This window comes from Trichomycterus rosablanca, chromosome 18 (assembly GCF_030014385.1).
Source record: "Trichomycterus rosablanca isolate fTriRos1 chromosome 18, fTriRos1.hap1, whole genome shotgun sequence".
NCBI lineage: Eukaryota > Metazoa > Chordata > Actinopteri > Siluriformes > Trichomycteridae > Trichomycterus > Trichomycterus rosablanca.
Genome location: NC_086005.1, coordinates 23,570,367 through 23,589,294, shown reverse-complemented (window position 1 = coordinate 23,589,294; position 18,928 = coordinate 23,570,367). Strand labels below are relative to the sequence as shown.

The following is an 18,928-nucleotide window of genomic DNA, read 5'->3' as shown; positions in this document are numbered from 1 at the left end:
AGATAAAGATGAGTGTGGTTCAGAGCCAAATCGGTGCGGAGCAAAGGGCATGTGTCACAACTCACCCGGCACCTTCAGCTGTAAATGCCAACAAGGATTCAGCCTGGACTCTACTGGCCTGCATTGTAAAGGTAATAATATGTACATGCGTATAGACGTGAACATCTCCGTTCTCCGTTCGAGGCACAGAGGTTTTTGTGGTGGAGCTCATTGTTTATTGGTCAAATTTTGGGTTTTCTCACTTGGCCAGTAAGGTTTGGTGCTGCACCATGAGTTTGGACCTTTCAGACAATACTTCTAATGGTGTGGCTCTAGGAAAGTTCTTGGAAATTCTTTCTTTTGGTGCAATGAAATGATCTCATCTCATCTTTTGCAACGGCTTCTTAGTTTACACCATAATTGCAACACACCTTCCCAATACTTTAATCATGAATCCAACATAATATAAACTACAGGTCTTACAGACTAGCAGTAGGGTTGTTAATTTATCAATAAACCTTCAGCAGATGAAATATTTTATTCAATATTTTCTGTGGAGGTTGAATATTTTTATTGGAAAGTTCTATTTTTTTTTGTAGTTTGTGATCAAATGCGATTAAATACTTTGGATAAATACTTGTTTTCCCTCACTGTAGTTTATACACTGATGGGAATCATAACAGATGGACTGTTTAGTAGTGACACATTCAACTTCCTTTTTAAATATATTAGAAACTGATGCACTGTCGAACTGCCAGTCTGCTTCTAGCCAGAGAATCCGGTTCACATGAATAGTTTGTTACAGCGCTGGCTCATATATCCAAGAAATATTTTGGATTTAGACATAAACGTTTCCTTTACGTTCCAAGAGAAGCTTTTGTTTGACCACAAGAACATCTGGGAGACAGGAAAGGAAACAGTAATACTGCATCATTGAACATCAAGTGCAGAAAACGTCTGGCATATTATAAAAGGACTAATGATGTTTAGAAAAGGAAACATTGGATTGTGAGGATTAAATAGCTCCTTTAGTATGGATTTGTTCTGTAATACATTAGTATTAGTGCTTGTTTTTAAAAGTATTGGTGCACTGACTTATTTTATCTGTGTCTCTCTCTATTTGTGTTGAATTCTTCATTTGTTTGTAGATGTTGATGAGTGTAAGAGTAATCACAGATGTCAGTACGGATGTGATAATATGATAGGAGGATACCGCTGCAGTTGCCCACAAGGCTATAGCCAGCACTACCAGTGGAACCAGTGCGTCGGTGAGACAACTCATAAATAAATAAAGTCGAAAATTTTCTTTGCATGCCTGCTTGGTGTAGGTATAGATTTTGTATGGAAATCAACAATTTATCCCTACATTTTTATTAAAATGGTGGGTCAGGAGCATATGCAGGTAATTTATAAACTCAGAAAGCAATAAAGTGTATTCAACAAGCTACTTACATCAGCTACTGCCATGTTTTGGGAATTATGGAAACCCACAATACCTGCATGAACGAAAAAATATGCAAATTATTCAGACAGGACCCTGAGGCTGTCCTGAATACATACCCATTAAATAACCCAACAAAACACACTTTTGTCATTTATTCAGTAATTTAATTCAATCTGCAACTAAAAAAATATGGTTACACATTAACATTATACTGATTTTATTTTCTACTGGCCACTTTTAGAAACACCCTATTTAAACTGAATTCTTGAACCAGTTTGAGCCCTGGCATCTACTATGTGCTTCCAGAGGCAGAATTGCCCATTTAGTGGATGGTTTTTGTTTTTTCAGTCTAGATTTTTATGTCAATTGTGTACCTCAATAGTACATTTTTTGTAATGCAGTGGAACAACAGTGCCTCTTATGGAGTATGGAGGTATAATAGTTGTGATAGTGCAACACTGACAAAATCAGCAATGTATTCTTTAAATCAGCTATTTTATAGTTTTTACAAAATTAAGGCAAATTTGTCTCATAAACTTGTCATTTACCTGTCCTGATTTCTGTGTTTTAGATGAAAATGAATGCTCCACCCAAGGCACCTGTGGTACTGCTTCCTGTTACAACACACTGGGCAGCTTCAAGTGTGCCTGTCCCTCTGGCTACACCTTTGAGCAGTTCTCTAACAGCTGCCAGGATCTGGATGAGTGTACCTCTTTCAAGAACCCCTGCAATTATGGCTGCTCCAACACTGAAGGAGGCTACGTGTGTGGCTGCCCAACTGGATACTACCGGGTGGGCCAAGGGTGAGAAAAACAAAGAGCATTGTGGATATACTGTACAAGTACTGTATTGTTATTATTATTGTTTATTATTATTGCTTAATGATACCATTCTATCAAACTATTAGCTAAAGGAAGTGGATGTATATGTGTGTGTATAGGCACTGTGTTTCAGGGCTGGGATTTGGAAAGGGTCAGCAAGGATCTGTCAGTGCAGCTGGAGCGGTGGAGGATAACATCCTTTCTTCTGAAGGCTGCTACAACTGCAATAGCAACGGCCATCAAAAGAGGGGCATCAGGAAGAGTCGTGCTGCCAACCAAACAGAGCTAAAAGAGGTAAATCCATAAAAATACATACACAGTATAACCATAATTTATCATCAGTTGTTTTTTTTCCTTTGGTTAGGCTTTTTGATTACTTAATGCCTGATCCCCTACTTATCCCAAACTATTGAGGTAGTTGAACTAGTTAAACTTCTTTTAATTGGAATTGGGGCTGATTTGGATCTTGCATTTAATATACTGTGACTTACCACACAGTAAACAGATTGGTTATGATTATTTCATGTTTCGTGGTGTGATTTTCATGGCCGTGAATTAGGTACGACCTTACTCGTGTACCTGCTTTCAGTCTGAACAGGAAGCTCCAGTCAGCCTGGCCAGTGTGGACATGGATCAGCCGTTGCTTCTGGTACTCAACACATCCCAGTGCAACTCTAAAAAGCACATTCTGGAGTTGGTGCCCGCCCTCAGGTCTCTCACCCATCACGTCTCATACTCCATCACAGCGGGCAACGAGGATGGGATTTTTGTACTCCAGCAGCGGGATGGGCTGAGCTACCTGCACTGTGTACGCAAGAAAGCCTCTGCTGGACTGTATGTTCTGGTGATCAGCAGTTATCCTTTGTATGATCACACACAACTGCTCGAGCTGGAGGACAGCAGAAACAGAGACTACCTCTCAGGTGAGCTAGGGCAGAACCTGCACATGAAGCTACAAGTCACACTGCAGTAGGGTGACGATGTGTGCCAGTGTGGCTCACATACCCAAAATAAGCAGCTCTCACTATGGTGCTATGGACCACTATCATGAGACACTTTTTCAATATTGGTCAAATATACATGGCCAGTTGTCAACAGTATGCCAGTAGTAAATTCTGAGTGAATTCTACATTTTGTTCAATGACAGTATTTTTATTAGGGTGTTATTGCTTCAGAAAGCAGCACAAAAGTCTGATTACGGGTCACTCAGACCATTTTATACTGAAGAGAAAGCCAAAGCTAGCAAAGTAGACATATCTTCCGGCCTTAAACCACTTCTTGACTTAGACCATCTGTAAAAGGCACTTTTTTCATCATTCAAACGATGTATTTCTTTAAAATTGTGATAATTATGAAGATAATATAATGCATAAAATGAGTCTTAATAAAGACACATCAGTTGGTATATATGCATAAATGTGTTTACATTATACAGTAAATAGCTTTTCTGTTGTAGTGATTTTGTATTGACATTCGTCATTTTATACACCTTCAGCAAATGTATGGAACAGGTTTAATTAATCGAGACTTTCATACAACGACTGAAGCAAAATAACAGCAAGCACTGTGTCATTTCTGACATGTTCGCCTAGACCCATCGGCCAAAATAAATAAATAAATAAAATGTCACAGTCTATAATAAAAAAAGCCCTTAGCTTTCAAGCACTTAAGCGACTCTTGGAACTTTTGGTGATTAAAGATATTTGGCCAAGAGGAATAAGTTAGAGTAACCATACATTCTCTATTTCCCGGACATGTCCTCTTTTTTGGAAATGGATTTCACCTTTCTCTTTGGGTCCTGCCTACTCGCACTTCTCAGTGTTTTCGTCTCAGTCAGGATTCTTGGGAAGCAGAATGCATGACCTGCAAAGTGCCCAATAAAGGTGCTATTTGAGCAAAACATAAAACTGCAGCTAAAAAAGTTTTTTTGCAAAATGTAAATCCACAATGACACTGAATTAGCAAAAAATTCTACCCTGAACCCTTACACACTTAATTAAATAATAATGAACAGTAAATAGGCCTATTACTTTGGTAAAAATAAGCTGTATTTTAATAATCTAGTTTGGCCCGTATTTACTCTGTGGTTGACGTTTGTTAAACTCCAAAATATTGGTAGATGGTTTAAAGTAGTGGTGTGTGATACTGCAATATTTGGTATCGATGCCAAGTAAATACAGGGCCAGTATCACTAATACCAGTACCGATACTTTTAACTTATAAAAGCAGTTTGTTTACTTTCATGTAGGGGAGAGCAGTGTGTCATGATTTATGAGTAGGACATTTATTACTATAATGAACTGAGTGAGGTTTTTGTTCAGAACCAATTATATAATAACAAAACATTGCACTTTTCTGAAATCATCCCCACACAGCTCCTCTCTCTCAGCCCCTATTCTCTCTCTCTCTCTCTCTCTCTCTCACTGCTGCGTGTGTTCGGTCTCTCAGCGCCTTTAGTCACGTGACGGTACCACAACAAAACACAGCAGAGCAGGAGGAGAGAGGTGAGCATGTAAGATGTGAGAGGAGCGTCTCTACAAACATGGTTTCTACTTTCTTATTAAACTGGAGAAACGTGCTGAATGTAGCGGAGAAAAAGTAAAACTGAAGTATTGATACTATCGATATTTGAATCGTTCCGCCCATCCCTAGTAATAAGGTTAGAACAGCCGTGTGAATGTCAATACCAGCCTAGCCAACTAGTTCACAGCTGATATACTGACTAAAATATACTGAATAAAATATACTGAATAACTATTATTATTATTATGAAAGATAAAGACTTGTACACTGTGTGCAGTACACTAAGCTGACATTACAGCTGTGAGTTAATATCCAAGGTAAACAACAGCGGTACTTGTTAGCTTAGTCGCTAGTGTTAGCTGCTAAGCTAGTTGCAGTTGCTGTTCCTATAAGCACTCTGTATGTATAACTCTATCATATTAATATTGTAATACAGACATTTTTGTCAGATTTCTTGTTTCTGGGTGATTTGCTTTCTTTCACAACGTTACCATCATGGTAATTTCCCTCGGGATAAGTAAAGTATCTATCACCACCAAGCAGCTAACTCGTAGTTGTGTTTGCTGGGTGAATAAATATGTAAATTTTTAATAGTGACCGAATACACGTGTCCTTGTTAATTTAGAATAAAAATAGATGCTATTCTGTTTACATTCATAAGTACAAAGTCTAAAGAAAAGAGCACTTCACATTCACCAAAACACAAACACGGTATGAGAGCCTCACTACGCATGCTCCGATTCATGAAACTGACCTACGTATGGGGGTGGTTTCGTGAATTTGCGTAAGTTGCGTAAAGTACGTAAGGTGTGTTTGTAAGTTTTTGAATACTTTTCTTTGCACATACAGAAATAGGGACAAATTTATGGAATTTATAGTGTAAATTATACACAGGTAAAGTACAATCTTATGTCAGAAATAAAAGAATAATTAAAAAATATTAATTAGATCCAAGAGAAAGTTTCAGCAGGAGATTGATAAATGCTTCTGTTAGCTTTAAGTGGCATCAAGGACACAAAACAAAATCATGCACTAACATTAAATGTGGTTTTCATTATTTGTGTTTCTGATGATAATTAGGCTACATTTCATAATGCACAGAAGCCTTTAAGTACAAATGAACCATCGTCTCGACTAAAGAACCATTGTGTTTAAGTGTGTGTGCAAATCAGGACAGTAATCAAGAACACTAAATTTCAAATATATGAACTTTATTTGTACTTGTAAATAAACACAGACAAAAACTAAATACTCTTTGTGCAAAATAAGCAGCTTGAACACAAACATTTACTGCAACATGGTCGCTGTTCCACCCGCTCACAACCAACTTAGCTTATCAATGCTGTTAACAGATGATCATTTATCCAAACAACCATCCCTGGTGTCCTAGATGAGTTTGCCCCGGTATGGTTTCCTCTCATTTCGCGTCTGCTTCTCCAGCTTTCACTGCTTCGAAAGAATATTTAAGTAATGTTAGTGTGTTTGATGCTACTTTCACTAAACCGCTAACAAACAATCCACCGTTACTGTGGCACGTTGGTGACGTCACCTCGCTAAACACCACGTGACTGACAGACCAACTAGTAATGAACAACTGAATCACTGAACCGACTCATCATTCATTTTAATGCGTATTATTATATTACTTATTTACATTTAAATGAAATAATTTATTGCAATTCCATATAAGAAAATAATCATTTGTACTCGTTATTTATGACAGTTTTGATAATAAACAGAAATGTAACCAAATGAAGCGTTTTCAAGATGTTTGTGGTGTTTCTGCGCCATCATGTGGATCTTTGCTGAGGTAACTTGTCCAGTTGCTGACTTGGATTAGCTCATAAATAAGAGTAAATAAACATTAAACAATGTGGCTGCACCACCACCATATCGATATTTGGATCGATCCGCCCATCCCTAGTAATATGGTTAGAACAGCCGTGTGAATGTCAATACCAGCCTAGCCAACTAGTTCACAGCTGAGATACTGACTAAAATATACTGAATAAAAGATACTGAATAACAATATTATACAATATAGACTTGTACACTGTGTGCAGTATTCTAACTATACGAAACACATTACAGCTGTGAGTTAATATCCAAGGTAAACAACACGGGTACTTGTTAGCTTAGTCGCTAGTGTTAGCTGCTAAGCTAATTGCAGTGATTTCTGTTTCTATAAGCACTCTGTATTTATAACTCTATCATATTAATATTGTAATACAGACATTTTTGTAAGTAGCTGCTCTCAGTAGGGTTGTAGATAAATTCAGTTGATTAAAGCGCTCAGATTTCTTGTTTCTGGTGCTTTACTTTCTCACAACGTTAATATCATGGCGTAACTCATAACACATAGTTGTGTCTGCTGGGTGAATACATTTGTACATTTTTAATAGTGACTGAATACATGTGTCTTTGTTCATTTAAAATAAACACAGATGCTATTCTGTTTACATTTATAAGCTCAAAGTCAAAAGAAAAGAGCACTTGTTCACCAAAACACAGACACGGAATTAGAGCCTTACTACGCATGCGCAGACAGAATAAGAGCCTTACTACGCATACTCCGTAGGGTGCGCAAACTGCGTAAGGTGCTTTACGTACTTTACGTACATATAATTTACACTATTATTTCTATAGTGCACTTATTTCTGTATGTGCAAAGCAAAGTATTCAAAAACTTACAATCTTCCAATGCCTACCAACGTACTGATGATGTCTGTTAGGATTTTAACAACATAACAACGTGACGGTACCACAAGAAAACACAGCAGAGCAGGAGGAGAGAGGTGAGCATGTAAGATGTGAGAGAAGTGAGTCTGTACAGACATGGTCTTTACTTTCTGATGAAACGGGAGAAACTTACTGAATGTTGCGGAGAAAAAGTAAAATTAAAGTATCGATCCCATTACACTAGCATTGATCCGATCCCAATACCAACGTTGGTATTGATATTTGGATCAATCCGCCCACCCCTAGTTTAAAGAAAGCAGCTTTTCTAACTGCCATGTCAGCTTGAAGCTAGCAGCTGAACAAACATCCATGAAAGTTGCATTATTGTGATCTTCTCAACTGTTTGGTAGAGGCTTATAAAAATACTATGTGGACTAGTAAAAAAATGTTGTTGGTATAGTTCCAAGAAAATAAGAAATGCAAAGAAATCATTTAAAAAAAAAATTTCTGTTAAAGGGCTAAACGTTTTCCTTGGATTTAAGACAACATAAAGGAAACATAAGTCAATTTAAGGCAACTAAAACTTATTTAGTTGACATTAACAGTTTTTAACATTAGCATATAGTAAAATGTACCTACTTCCTTTTGTGTTCCCTTTAAAAGTCTTTGTCCACATGCAGTCATTTAAACATGGTTGATGGGCTTGTACAACACTTGTAGTGATCAGTTAAATTTTGCCTGCCATATTGATTTCTTTTCATTTTTCCCGATAAAGCCAACATGCATTTACATTTTATGAGCTAGCTTAATACAAGTAACACTGTAGTAAGTCACATGTATCAAAATGCTGTTTCTTTTTAAGGTCGCACAGATTTTTAAGGTCGCACAGACAGTTGATGCTTTCCCTTACCTAAAAGAATGAGTCCCATGATTGCCATTTCATTTGATTTTTATTTATTGCAATAGAGATGTACAAAGTATCAGCAACCTTGAATGTTAAAATGTTAGAAAACACATTTGTGACAATTAACAGTACAGTATATCAAAACATTACCGACTCTTCAGGCTGAATGAATGAACTCCGTCCTGACCTTTGAGCTGAGACTCAAACACTCACAGAGCTTTTCCTTAAAATGCTTATAAAAGATAAAAGGAGCAAATAAAATAATCAAAAAGAAAACCAAATCATGCAGTTTAATTTAAAACAAAAGGGAGAAATCTAAACTAAAATAAATATTAATTTCTCCGTAATAATTTCCCGTTATTATTTCACTCCCTTATTTTATGTGGTTAGGCTAGAATATATTTACACGTTAGTACAGAAATACAGTGTGAACTAGAGGTGGGAGCTACAATGCTGATCGTTCGTCCTGGCTCCCACCAGTGAGAAACTGGGCTTTGGCTACACATGGGCTGGAAGTTTGAAAGAAATCCATCGACATGAAATAAGAACGCACAACGTCGATCTGTTTGTTCTTACACACACACAGTACAAGAGCTGTGAGAAGCACATGGCAGTACCACACACTCCCATGATACAGTAGCCTGTAGTGCCACAGCTACGTGTAGCTATACATTTATATATAATAAATGTATACACTTTACACAAACGCACAGTAGGTGGTGGGTACGTTGGTACATGTATCACACGTACTAAGTACAAAATCTGTTTACACACTAGACTATATATAGCTATAAATAGGAGTATATTCAATTGTGCATGGGTGATGGGTGATGAACACACGTTGTTGAGCTGCAGTCATGTAGTTATATATAGTACAGAGAGCCTAACAACACACATCACAGTATTAAATTTGCCTGGGCTAAAATGAATAAAATGTCACGGACAAACATAAAATCGTCTCTTTAGCATTAGTGTCTACATTCATATGACCTGTAAAGCAATGTATTACATTTAATGAAGTCTATAAAACTAACTTGCCCTCAGTTTGGTGTAGAATGTGGCTGGGTTTTAACAGGGCTGTCACGGTGTTGATCACAACCACGTAGTTGCTACCGAAACACTGACACTAGTCTTAATCCCTATGCTAGAAATAACTAGCTAAGTAGCTAGTAATAGGAATGTCCCAATAAGATGCAGAATAATAATATTGGGGCCCACACTGGCCCAAAATACTGGCTTTGTATAGGTACTGCTCTGCTATATTTTCTGATCTGATTCACTAATATTTTTGCTGTGAATGAATGGGATTAGAACTTTCTTTAAAGCTGCCATCACTCACATACAACTTACTTGCTATAAATGAGATTGGTTACTGTATAAGTGTATGAGTTAGAGAAAGAATTAGTATTTGCATTGGCGAATATGAGCTTTGAAATGGGAATTAGGTGAAAATGGGAAATCTGTCAACCTATTTAAAACTTTAACTCCATTTCTAACAGGTGCTTGGATGGCACAGCGGCCTGTCACGCTAGCCCATGACCGCTGACATCTGGGTTTGAATATCAGTGTTGCTATTGGGCAGCTGGGCATCTATACAGACACTACTGGCAACGTCTGAGGGGGTTGCGGGTTGGACTGACACCTTGTGCAGGGTATTCCTGCCTTCCATCCAGTGCTTTCTGGTGGAACTGGACCAGAATCAAATTCTTACTTTAGTCAAGAGCAGAGCTGGTACTGCTAGTGTGAATATCACACATTAGGGTAAGGCAGATAATGCCAGAGAGCTGCAGCAGAATAAGCTTGAATTTACATGCAGAGTCACACGTTTTGCTAAACAACGGTGAATCAGTACCAGTAGCATGATTATTCTCATTCGAAAGTCTGGTCAACACACTGCATGAGGCAGTGACTGCTGCAAAAATAATTTAGACACTATGTTAAGGCAGGACACCAACCACAGGTGTCAGTATTAGCTTTAAAGTATAGGCTTTATCTGTATATGTTAGTTATCAAAAGGTTTGCATACTAATCTAGTTCCAAGAAGGATTTCTTACTGATTTTTAAACATTCACATTCTCAATATCAAACCAGCACTGTCTATGGAATTAATAATTGATTTAAGCTGATAGTGGTAAATGTAACTAGGCTAAATAATTGCTACATAAATATTGTCCAGGACTATTAAAATAAAAGTCAAAAAGAAAGCATTGACCATGTCTGTATTTGGCAAAAACACCTTCTGCTGGAGTCCTGCGATGGACTGGTGCCCTGTCCATGGAATTCCTGTTATGGGCCTGGTGTTTCCCTGTAGAACAGGACCCACTGCGGCCCTGATATAAAGTAACACAACAGGAAAAAAAGGAAGCTGATTTACAAGCTAAATATTCAGCAGAAGGTTCCATGTCAGTACCTTGATTATGTGACATGATTATAAGTCTGGGTTCTCTCTAAAACAGCTGTGAATTTGGATTTAGATTTATCTAAGTATATATCGAAATGAACTCCTGTTGCGACATTACCAAATAACATCCTGTAACCAACATTTTGTGACACCGTGACAGCCCCGTATCAATCAAATACTAGCCCTAAATCAGTCATACCAGATCTGTAGTACGTTTATAGATTTGAAGACCTTGCTGGCTTAATAGTGCCCATAACTGATGATGATGACCTGACCTAAGTAAAAAGCAAGTAAGACCAGTAATCCTTTTGAATATTTTAGGCTTTTTTCCTCAGGGAGATTTGCAGCAGTAGAAAGAACACCTGGCTGAATAACATTCATTTTTTAATTAGAAAGAACCAATCAGGTTCCACTGACAGAACATCTAACAATAAATAACCCAGACTGAAAAAGCACTGCAGAAATGACTCTGAAATCAGAAATATTTATCTCAGTTCACCTGCATAGAGGTATATCTGCATCTCATTAAACAGACATCAGACAAAACACATTCTCAGGACTTTTTGTGAAATTCTGAAGGACAAACTGTGATCTGGACATGATGAGGTTTTTGAGAACTACACCAGGTTACAGGGAAGCCCAGAATATAACATGCAATTGATACACCAACAGTCCACTGGAATATTAATGGAAATGTGTCCACGTTTTGCCAATAATAATGACGTGGTTTATTGAATCCCGCTTTTCTATAGCTACCGTTCAGGACTGCTTCATAAATAAAAATGGTCCACTAGATGGAAGAGCTTTAAGACAAAAACTAATGAAGAGATTATGGAAAAAACATGAACGTTACATTCTGTTATGCATCGTTTAATCTATCTACATCTGCATGTACCCGCTAATTAATCGACCAGCCAGTATGGCTTATAAAATAGAAGTCAACAATCATTACTTCTGCTTTAAGGCAAAGTCATTCTCAAAATCAAGACCTGCACGATGCGGAATTGGCTAAACGCATTTTTTACACACCATTTGGTTGATTGTTCTTTGTGTCCATCCTTTTTAGCAGCTTTGGTGTCCCGCTCGGATCGAGACGCTTTCTTTACAGACGGCGTACAGTCGGCACGCTTTGAAGCCGCAGGCCGTTCGCGTGCCCTCCGAGGACCGAGCGTCCTTCCACTGTACGTTTTAATTTACATCAGGATTAGTGAGGGTACTGTACTTGGAACGCTAAAAACCCTTCACAGTTTAAAGGAAGACTTAAACCTGAAAAAGAAACAACCGGGGGGAAATAAAACCTCACTGGAGAACAGACACTTGACATTCATGCCATTGTTCAGATTTTTAAAAATCCAATTTAAAACCTTTAAAACGTCTTCGTATTGAGGATCAACTTGAGGAATTCAATTTGATTGAACTGGAAGGCACATCTATAAGGCTATAAAAGGTGTTGCAAAGCATTCTGCATGGTTTTTTTCCATGTGGAAAAACAAACCCAGGGAGATTATTGCTTCTTCAAAGAGGGAAAACAAGGAAAAACAATCCTCAATTCATTGTAACAATGCAAATTATGCTAACAATAACATGGAAATGCTCAAACGCCTGTGAGCCAAAAATGCTGACTGCAAATTTTAGTACAGGTTCTCATATCTCCAGCTTGTGTGTAGTTTTTTCTTAGTGGCGGGCGTCACCGAGCTATCGAATGAAGGAGCTTCTAAAAGAAAATGCCCGCGGTTTCCTCCTGCCAGTCGGCCTCGTTATTTACAGTGCCAGGTGAGCTACCTTTGTGTTTGTGTGTGCACATTTGTGGTTAGTGTCAATATATAGGCGAGGTGTGCTTCACGGGATTGGCGATAATCAAGTCGCTTAGGAGTAGAACGTCAGGACACTCTGGTGGTTGCCACGGACCAGCAGGATAGGAGGGAGGTCCTTGGATAGAGTGTCCAACCAAGACATGTACAGGGCGCTCGACACCGCCCCTTTCCTGGCCAAGGGCATGCTCCTATAGGACAGAAAATCAAGAATTAGAGATAAAAAATAAAGCTATAAAGTTATGTACAGTAATGTGCAAGTCTTACCCCACATATATAATTGTTTCACTGTATCTCTGTAGGAAGAATTCAACCAGAAAATACAGGAATACTGGACTTTGTATTCAGTATTAAAAAGTGGCAAGAATTTAGTGTAACCTCCCCTTAGGGCGCATTCACATGAGAAGCGTTTTGCGGTAAAACGTCATCACAGTGCAAATATGAGACGAATCAGCATTTGTGTGGAATAAACATCAAATTCACTCTAAAAGCTTCACATGTACAGTGTATCACAAAAGTGAGTACACCCCTCACATTTCTGCAGATATTTAAGTATATCTTTTCATGGGACAACACTGACAAAATGACACTTTGACACAATGAAAAGTAGTCTGTGTGCAGCTTATATAACAGTGTAAATTTATTCTTCCCTCAAAATAACTCAATATACAGCCATTAATGTCTAAACCACCGGCAACAAAAGTGAGTACACCCCTAAGAGACTACACCCCTAAATGTCCAAATTGAGCACTGCTTGTCATTTTCCCTCCAAAATGTCATGTGATTTGTTAGTGTTACTAGGTCTCAGGTGTGCATAGGGAGCAGGTGTGTTCAATTTAGTAGTACAGCTCTCACACTCTCTCATACTGGTCACTGAAAGTTCCAACATGGCACCTCATGGCAAAGAACTCTCTGAGGATCTTAAAAGACGAATTGTTGCGCTACATGAAGATGGCCAAGGCTACAAGAAGATTGCCAACACCCTGAAACTGAGCTGCAGCACAGTGGCCAAGATCATCCAGCGTTTTAAAAGAGCAGGGTCCACTCAGAAAAGACCTCGCGTTGGTCGTCCAAAGAAGCTGAGTGCACGTGCTCAGCGTCACATCCAACTGCTGTCTTTGAAAGATAGGCGCAGGAGTGCTGTCAGCATTGCTGCAGAGATTGAAAAGGTGGGGGGTCAGCCTGTCAGTGCTCAGACCATACGCCGCACACTACATCAAATTGGTCTGCATGGCTGTCACCCCAGAAGGAAGCCTCTTCTGAAGTCTCTACACAAGAAAGCCCGCAAACAGTTTGCTGAAGACATGTCAACAAAGGACATGGATTACTGGAACCATGTTCTATGGTCTGATGAGACCAAGATTAATTTGTTTGGTTCAGATGGTCTCAAGCATGTGTGGCGGCAATCAGGAGGAGTACAAAGATAAGTGTGTCATGCCTACAGTCAAGCATGGTGGTGGGAATGCCATGGTCTGGGGCTGCATGAGTGCAGCAGGTGTTGGGGAGTTACATTTCATTGAGGGACACATGAACTCCAATATGTACTGTGAAATACTGAAGCAGAGCATGATCCCCTCCCTCCGGAAACTGGGTCGCAGGGCAGTGTTCCAGCATGATAATGACCCCAAACACACCTCTAAGACGACCACTGCTTTATTGAAGAGGCTGAGGGTAAAGGTGATGGACTGGCCAAGCATGTCTCCAGACCTAAACCCAATAGAACATCTTTGGGGCATCCTCAAGCGGAAGGTGGAGGAGCGCAAAGTCTCGAATATCCGCCAGCTCCGTGATGTCGTCATGGAAGAGTGGAAAAGCATTCCAGTGGCAACCTGTGAAGCTCTGGTAAACTCCATGCCCAGGAGAGTTAAGGCAGTTCTGGGAAATAATGGTGGCCACACAAAATATTGACACTTCAGGAACTTTCACTAAGGGGTGTACTCACTTTTGTTGCCGGTGGTTTAGACATTAATGGCTGTATATTGAGTTATTTTGAGGGAAGAATAAATTTACACTGTTATATAAGCTGCACACAGACTACTTTTCATTGTGTCAAAGTGTCATTTTGTCAGTGTTGTCCCATGAAAAGATATACTTAAATATCTGCAGAAATGTGAGGGGTGTACTCACTTTTGTGATACACTGTATATGTGTTTATCTGTATTTTTCTCACTGAGAAAATGGTAAGAGTCAGCTTTTCCGAGAGTCTAAAATTCTTATTGTTAAAAAAAGCTTCACGTGGTTTAATGTATTAAAAGAACAACACAGGAACATTAAACCACCCTTAATTATTACTGCTAATAAGTTCTCTCCACTAATGAACGTCCTCAGTCGTTGTTTTAATACAATAAGTCATGTTAAGCGCTGTTTGTTCTGCCCGAACTGTTATCAAACAGTTCGTCTCATTGGAGGTGCTTTGAAAATGTCAACGGCAATGCTTGGCATTGCACAGCCGTAATCTTTGGCTTTTGTATGAATGTTCCACCATGGAAGCTCAATCTGTGACTCCCCCTAAGGACAGTCTGGATCCTGGTAGCATTTGAACTCTTTTACTTGATAGAAGTGTGTTTCCCCACTTTTCCCCATTGTTTGTCACTGCCAATGTTTTCTAGAGTCATGTGATGGCTGCATTCTTTATTTTATTCACCTCAATGTACCAGAATGTAAATAATTGTTGTGATTTTATTACTCCTATCTTTTTTTCTACTACTGCTGCTTGTACCTCTATTGGAGAGATGCCATGTGAAATTACATTGTACATGTGTACGATATAGTGACAATAAAGATTCTATTTTATTCAAAGCAAAGGATGTGTTTGAGGTAGTGGAATCCATTACTCGAAACATGCAGTGTCCAGATACTTTTATGAGTTCACTTTTAAGCCTTTGTGAACACTGGACAAGAGATGAATAAAAGATGAACACTGTTTCAGTGTAGCTTGGCTTTGCTGCAATGAGTCACTGACAGTATCAGTGAGAGAATATTAAAATGTGACACTGATTAAAACTAACTACAGAATAAGCATAAACCTGCTCTCAGGAGGTCCAGGCTGAGGGACCCGAGTTCCACTGAGTTTTATGTTTAGGTAAAGGGTCTAGACTGCTGTCTCAGGTTACCCTGGAACACTGCTTATACACTTAAGGTACTTAATGAGGCACACAAAATAGTTGATTGAATGCTTAATCAAATTGAAATGTACTTACATGACGATGAGGTTGGCTGTGCGTGAGTGCTCCTTCAATAACTCGTTCAGTCTGACCTGACGATTACTCTGTAATACACGTGCACAGGTTAGTACAAATCACCAGTGTTGAGTTATTACATGACAATTGTTGAATCCAGGCCATTGTTTGTAAAATCACTATGGCTATTTACATTTGTTTATTTATCATGTTTTTTACACTCACATTAATGACAGAACAGTTGTGTTACTGGTTACACAAGATTTATCAGTTCAAGTTTTTAATGTCAAACACAGTCATGGGCAGTTTTTGTATCTCCAATTCACCTCACTTGCACGTCTTTGGACTGCGGGAGAAAACTGGAGCTCCCGGACACGGGGAGAACATGCAAACTCCACACAGAAAGAAGCCGGATCACTCCACCTGGGAATCGAACTCAGGACCTTCTTGCTGTGAGGCGACAGTGCTACCCACCGAGCCACCGTGTTGCCTATTTACATTTGTGTCATTTAGCAGACACTTTGATCCAAAGTGACTTAGTTATGACTTACTACAATTTGAGCAATTGAGTCTTAAGGGCCTTGCTCAGGAAACCAACAGCGGCGGTGGGTTCTTAAAACAGACTAGTCCAGTACCTTAACCACTGAGCTACTACTATCCATTTACCTCTTACTTAGTGAGAGTAATTACAGTATTAATTGTTTTTATTTTAGAAAATGTGTCCAGCTGTGAAAATTGATCAGCCGCTCATAACAAATAAAACAAGGTCTATCCAGATCACACTTACTACAATGGAGGCCCATTAACTAAACACTCAAATGTTGAATCAGCTGTTAGTGTAAACATTGTGCCCACCTTGGCCTTGTAGAGCTCCAGCTCATTATCTGTGATCCTCCAGGGCTCATCAGCCTTGAGCTTGTCGGCTGCCTCCTGCTCCATGTCATCTTCTCGCAGCTTGTACGGTTCAATCAACTGAGCAAAATCTGTCACACTGAAAAACACGCCCAAGGTTTATAATTGTGTAATCTTTTTTCCCCTGTGAAGTACTCCTAAACAGGTCATAAACAATGTATGTACAATGTACTATGTATGTACAGTGGTCTTAGCACACTATTACTAGTCAAAAAAATTATATAATGCTAAATAGCAAAACAAGCATTATAATGAATGTAGCAAACTTTTGGTCATCCTATTATTTTTTATATTAAATCCGATTCGCTTACATGCTTCTCAAATGTACTTTAACTGTAGTGGTTTTAGTTACTCTTAAAATACACATTTTACAGCTTCACTTAGATCTAGTCAGCTTAATAACGGTGGGCTTAATAATGCTTTGCTGTGTTTGTGTGAAATCATAAATAAGATTAGCGCTCACAAGAGACGGGACGGGAAGCTCTCATCCTACCTTTCAGACTTGGGTTTTGTATTGATGTCTCCCAGGACGGTGATGTCTGAGAAGTCTATCCTGAATTTGCTGAGCAGGGTGGCCATCCTGAGGACAGAAAACAACAAGCAGAGGTTACTGAAAACCTACAACGCCATTCTGTTCAAAAACACATTTATAGCTGCCTTGGGGTCAGTGTAAAATGTCTTCTGAGGAATAAGTGACTGGTGGCCCCAGAGAGTGGTGTTTGCATCAATATTCATCCAGAGATCAGAGCTTGAGCCCTGGTGACACCATAGTAACCTGTGCCTGTAAGTCAACGAGGACATAAATGGTCCTGCACTTTAGGAAAGAATGCCATTCCTCTGGGCCCTAACAGTTAAATCAACACTACCCAATCTAGAGATGTGTTTGGAGGGTTTTCCTCTCTTTCAAGCTTCTTTTTTAAGCTTATTGACCTGTTCAATGGTGATGCATCATCAAAACAAAGCAGGTGGCTGGTTTGCATGTTTTATTTTCCATTTCCATGTGGCACAACAATGCGACCATAAGTCATTTATTTCAATAAGAACTGGATGCAGACCAACCACTGTCCAGCTTTGCCAGCTCTGCCCACTTTGTGTACAATAATGTACAGTGAAACATAAACTTGCTTAGATTCTGATTAGACGTTTGTTTCTATATTTGTTCCTTGTCAGAGATAACAAACAGTAATTTGGTGATATACACATGGCTAAAACATGTCCCTGTTAGTCCCCGTTTTCCCAAATTGGCAGCCAACATTAACAGACTCAGCTAGTGCAGGGTTTTTTAAACAGACAAAAACAATAATAATTAAATACTAATAAATCATTTTAACAGGAACATAAAAAACTTATATACAAATGCCCCCTTTTTTTGTGTTTCATTTTGATGAATTTGATATGCTTTGATGCCATGTGGTAAAAATCGTGGACAAAATGTGGGTCGCTTAAAAAAAAAAAGTTTAAAAACCCTGAGCTAGTGGAAACGGGCAATGCACAAATCGAGGTAAAGTCAGACAAATTAAAACTCTGTAGATTTGGAAAAAATACTCTCTAGATAGCAAGTTCCTCACGGCTTAAAAAAGGAAATGCAACTTCAGTCAGAGCTTTTTTATTAAGTACAATAGCTTTGTTATTTATTTTTGGTTGAATGTTCTCAAAGGGACTTCAAAACAACACTTAGTGGAGTTAGTGCTGCATGTGTCATGTTCAGAATGAATCATGATTCATTTGTAGTTCTCAATCCACCCAGAGCCAATAAATGAGTCACGTTCTACACAGAACACAAACTCAAATAGTACTTAAGTAATAATACTTTTAAAAAAATCAGCGCTTTTCATGCAATCCCAGAAATTCATTGGATTTATAGATTGGCTCTTTCTGACTCATTTTCCGTGATGAAATCCAACCATGATGTATTATTCGTTCACATGCTGTGAAGAAACATAAAATCCGAACCACGTTCAGCTGCATTTGATCAGCCACTTAGCATAAAATAACATTAGCAAACAGAACAGGCCGTGCCAGAGAAGCTTAGTTTTTTATATACAGCACGGAGTTCATTGATAGACTGCGAACTCTACGCTTCCCCGAGCGTGCTGTGAAAAGACTGAGCCCTGGCACATGGCTAAATTTAGCAAACAAAGAGCGGCAGGCAGCTGCAGAGGACAATGGGAAACATTTGTGTTGGACAATGCAGCCACATGGTTTCAGCACCTTTTGAAAAAGAGATGGCAGGAGAACACAGTACTATGAGTAACCTAGTGCCAGGTCACTCATC

At 38.9% G+C, this 18,928-nt stretch overlaps 2 protein-coding genes across 3 annotated transcripts in view; one reads left to right on the top strand and one right to left on the bottom strand.

The window, feature by feature from the left end:
- LOC134332120 (fibrillin-2) overlaps positions 1-3,641 on the top strand; it is a 56,121-nt gene extending 52,480 nt beyond the window's left edge. Inside the window, exons 61-65 of the mRNA XM_063013596.1 lie at positions 3-131; positions 1,128-1,247; positions 1,995-2,226; positions 2,364-2,538; positions 2,843-3,641. Coding sequence (XP_062869666.1) covers positions 3-131; positions 1,128-1,247; positions 1,995-2,226; positions 2,364-2,538; positions 2,843-3,217 — 1,031 coding nt within the window. The 3' untranslated portion in view covers positions 3,218-3,641. The remainder of the gene's footprint in view (positions 1-2; positions 132-1,127; positions 1,248-1,994; positions 2,227-2,363; positions 2,539-2,842) is intronic.
- Positions 3,642-8,377: 4,736 nt separating this feature from the next.
- The window catches only part of slc12a2 (solute carrier family 12 member 2), a 65,369-nt gene continuing 54,818 nt past the window's right edge, over positions 8,378-18,928 (bottom strand). For both annotated transcript variants that reach the window (XM_063014117.1, XM_063014118.1), the window contains 4 exons: positions 17,147-17,233; positions 16,597-16,732; positions 15,763-15,830; positions 8,378-12,753 (listed from right to left, as the gene is read on the bottom strand). In XM_063014117.1, coding sequence (XP_062870187.1) covers positions 12,618-12,753; positions 15,763-15,830; positions 16,597-16,732; positions 17,147-17,233 — 427 coding nt within the window. In that variant the 3' untranslated portion in view covers positions 8,378-12,617. The remainder of the gene's footprint in view (positions 12,754-15,762; positions 15,831-16,596; positions 16,733-17,146; positions 17,234-18,928) is intronic.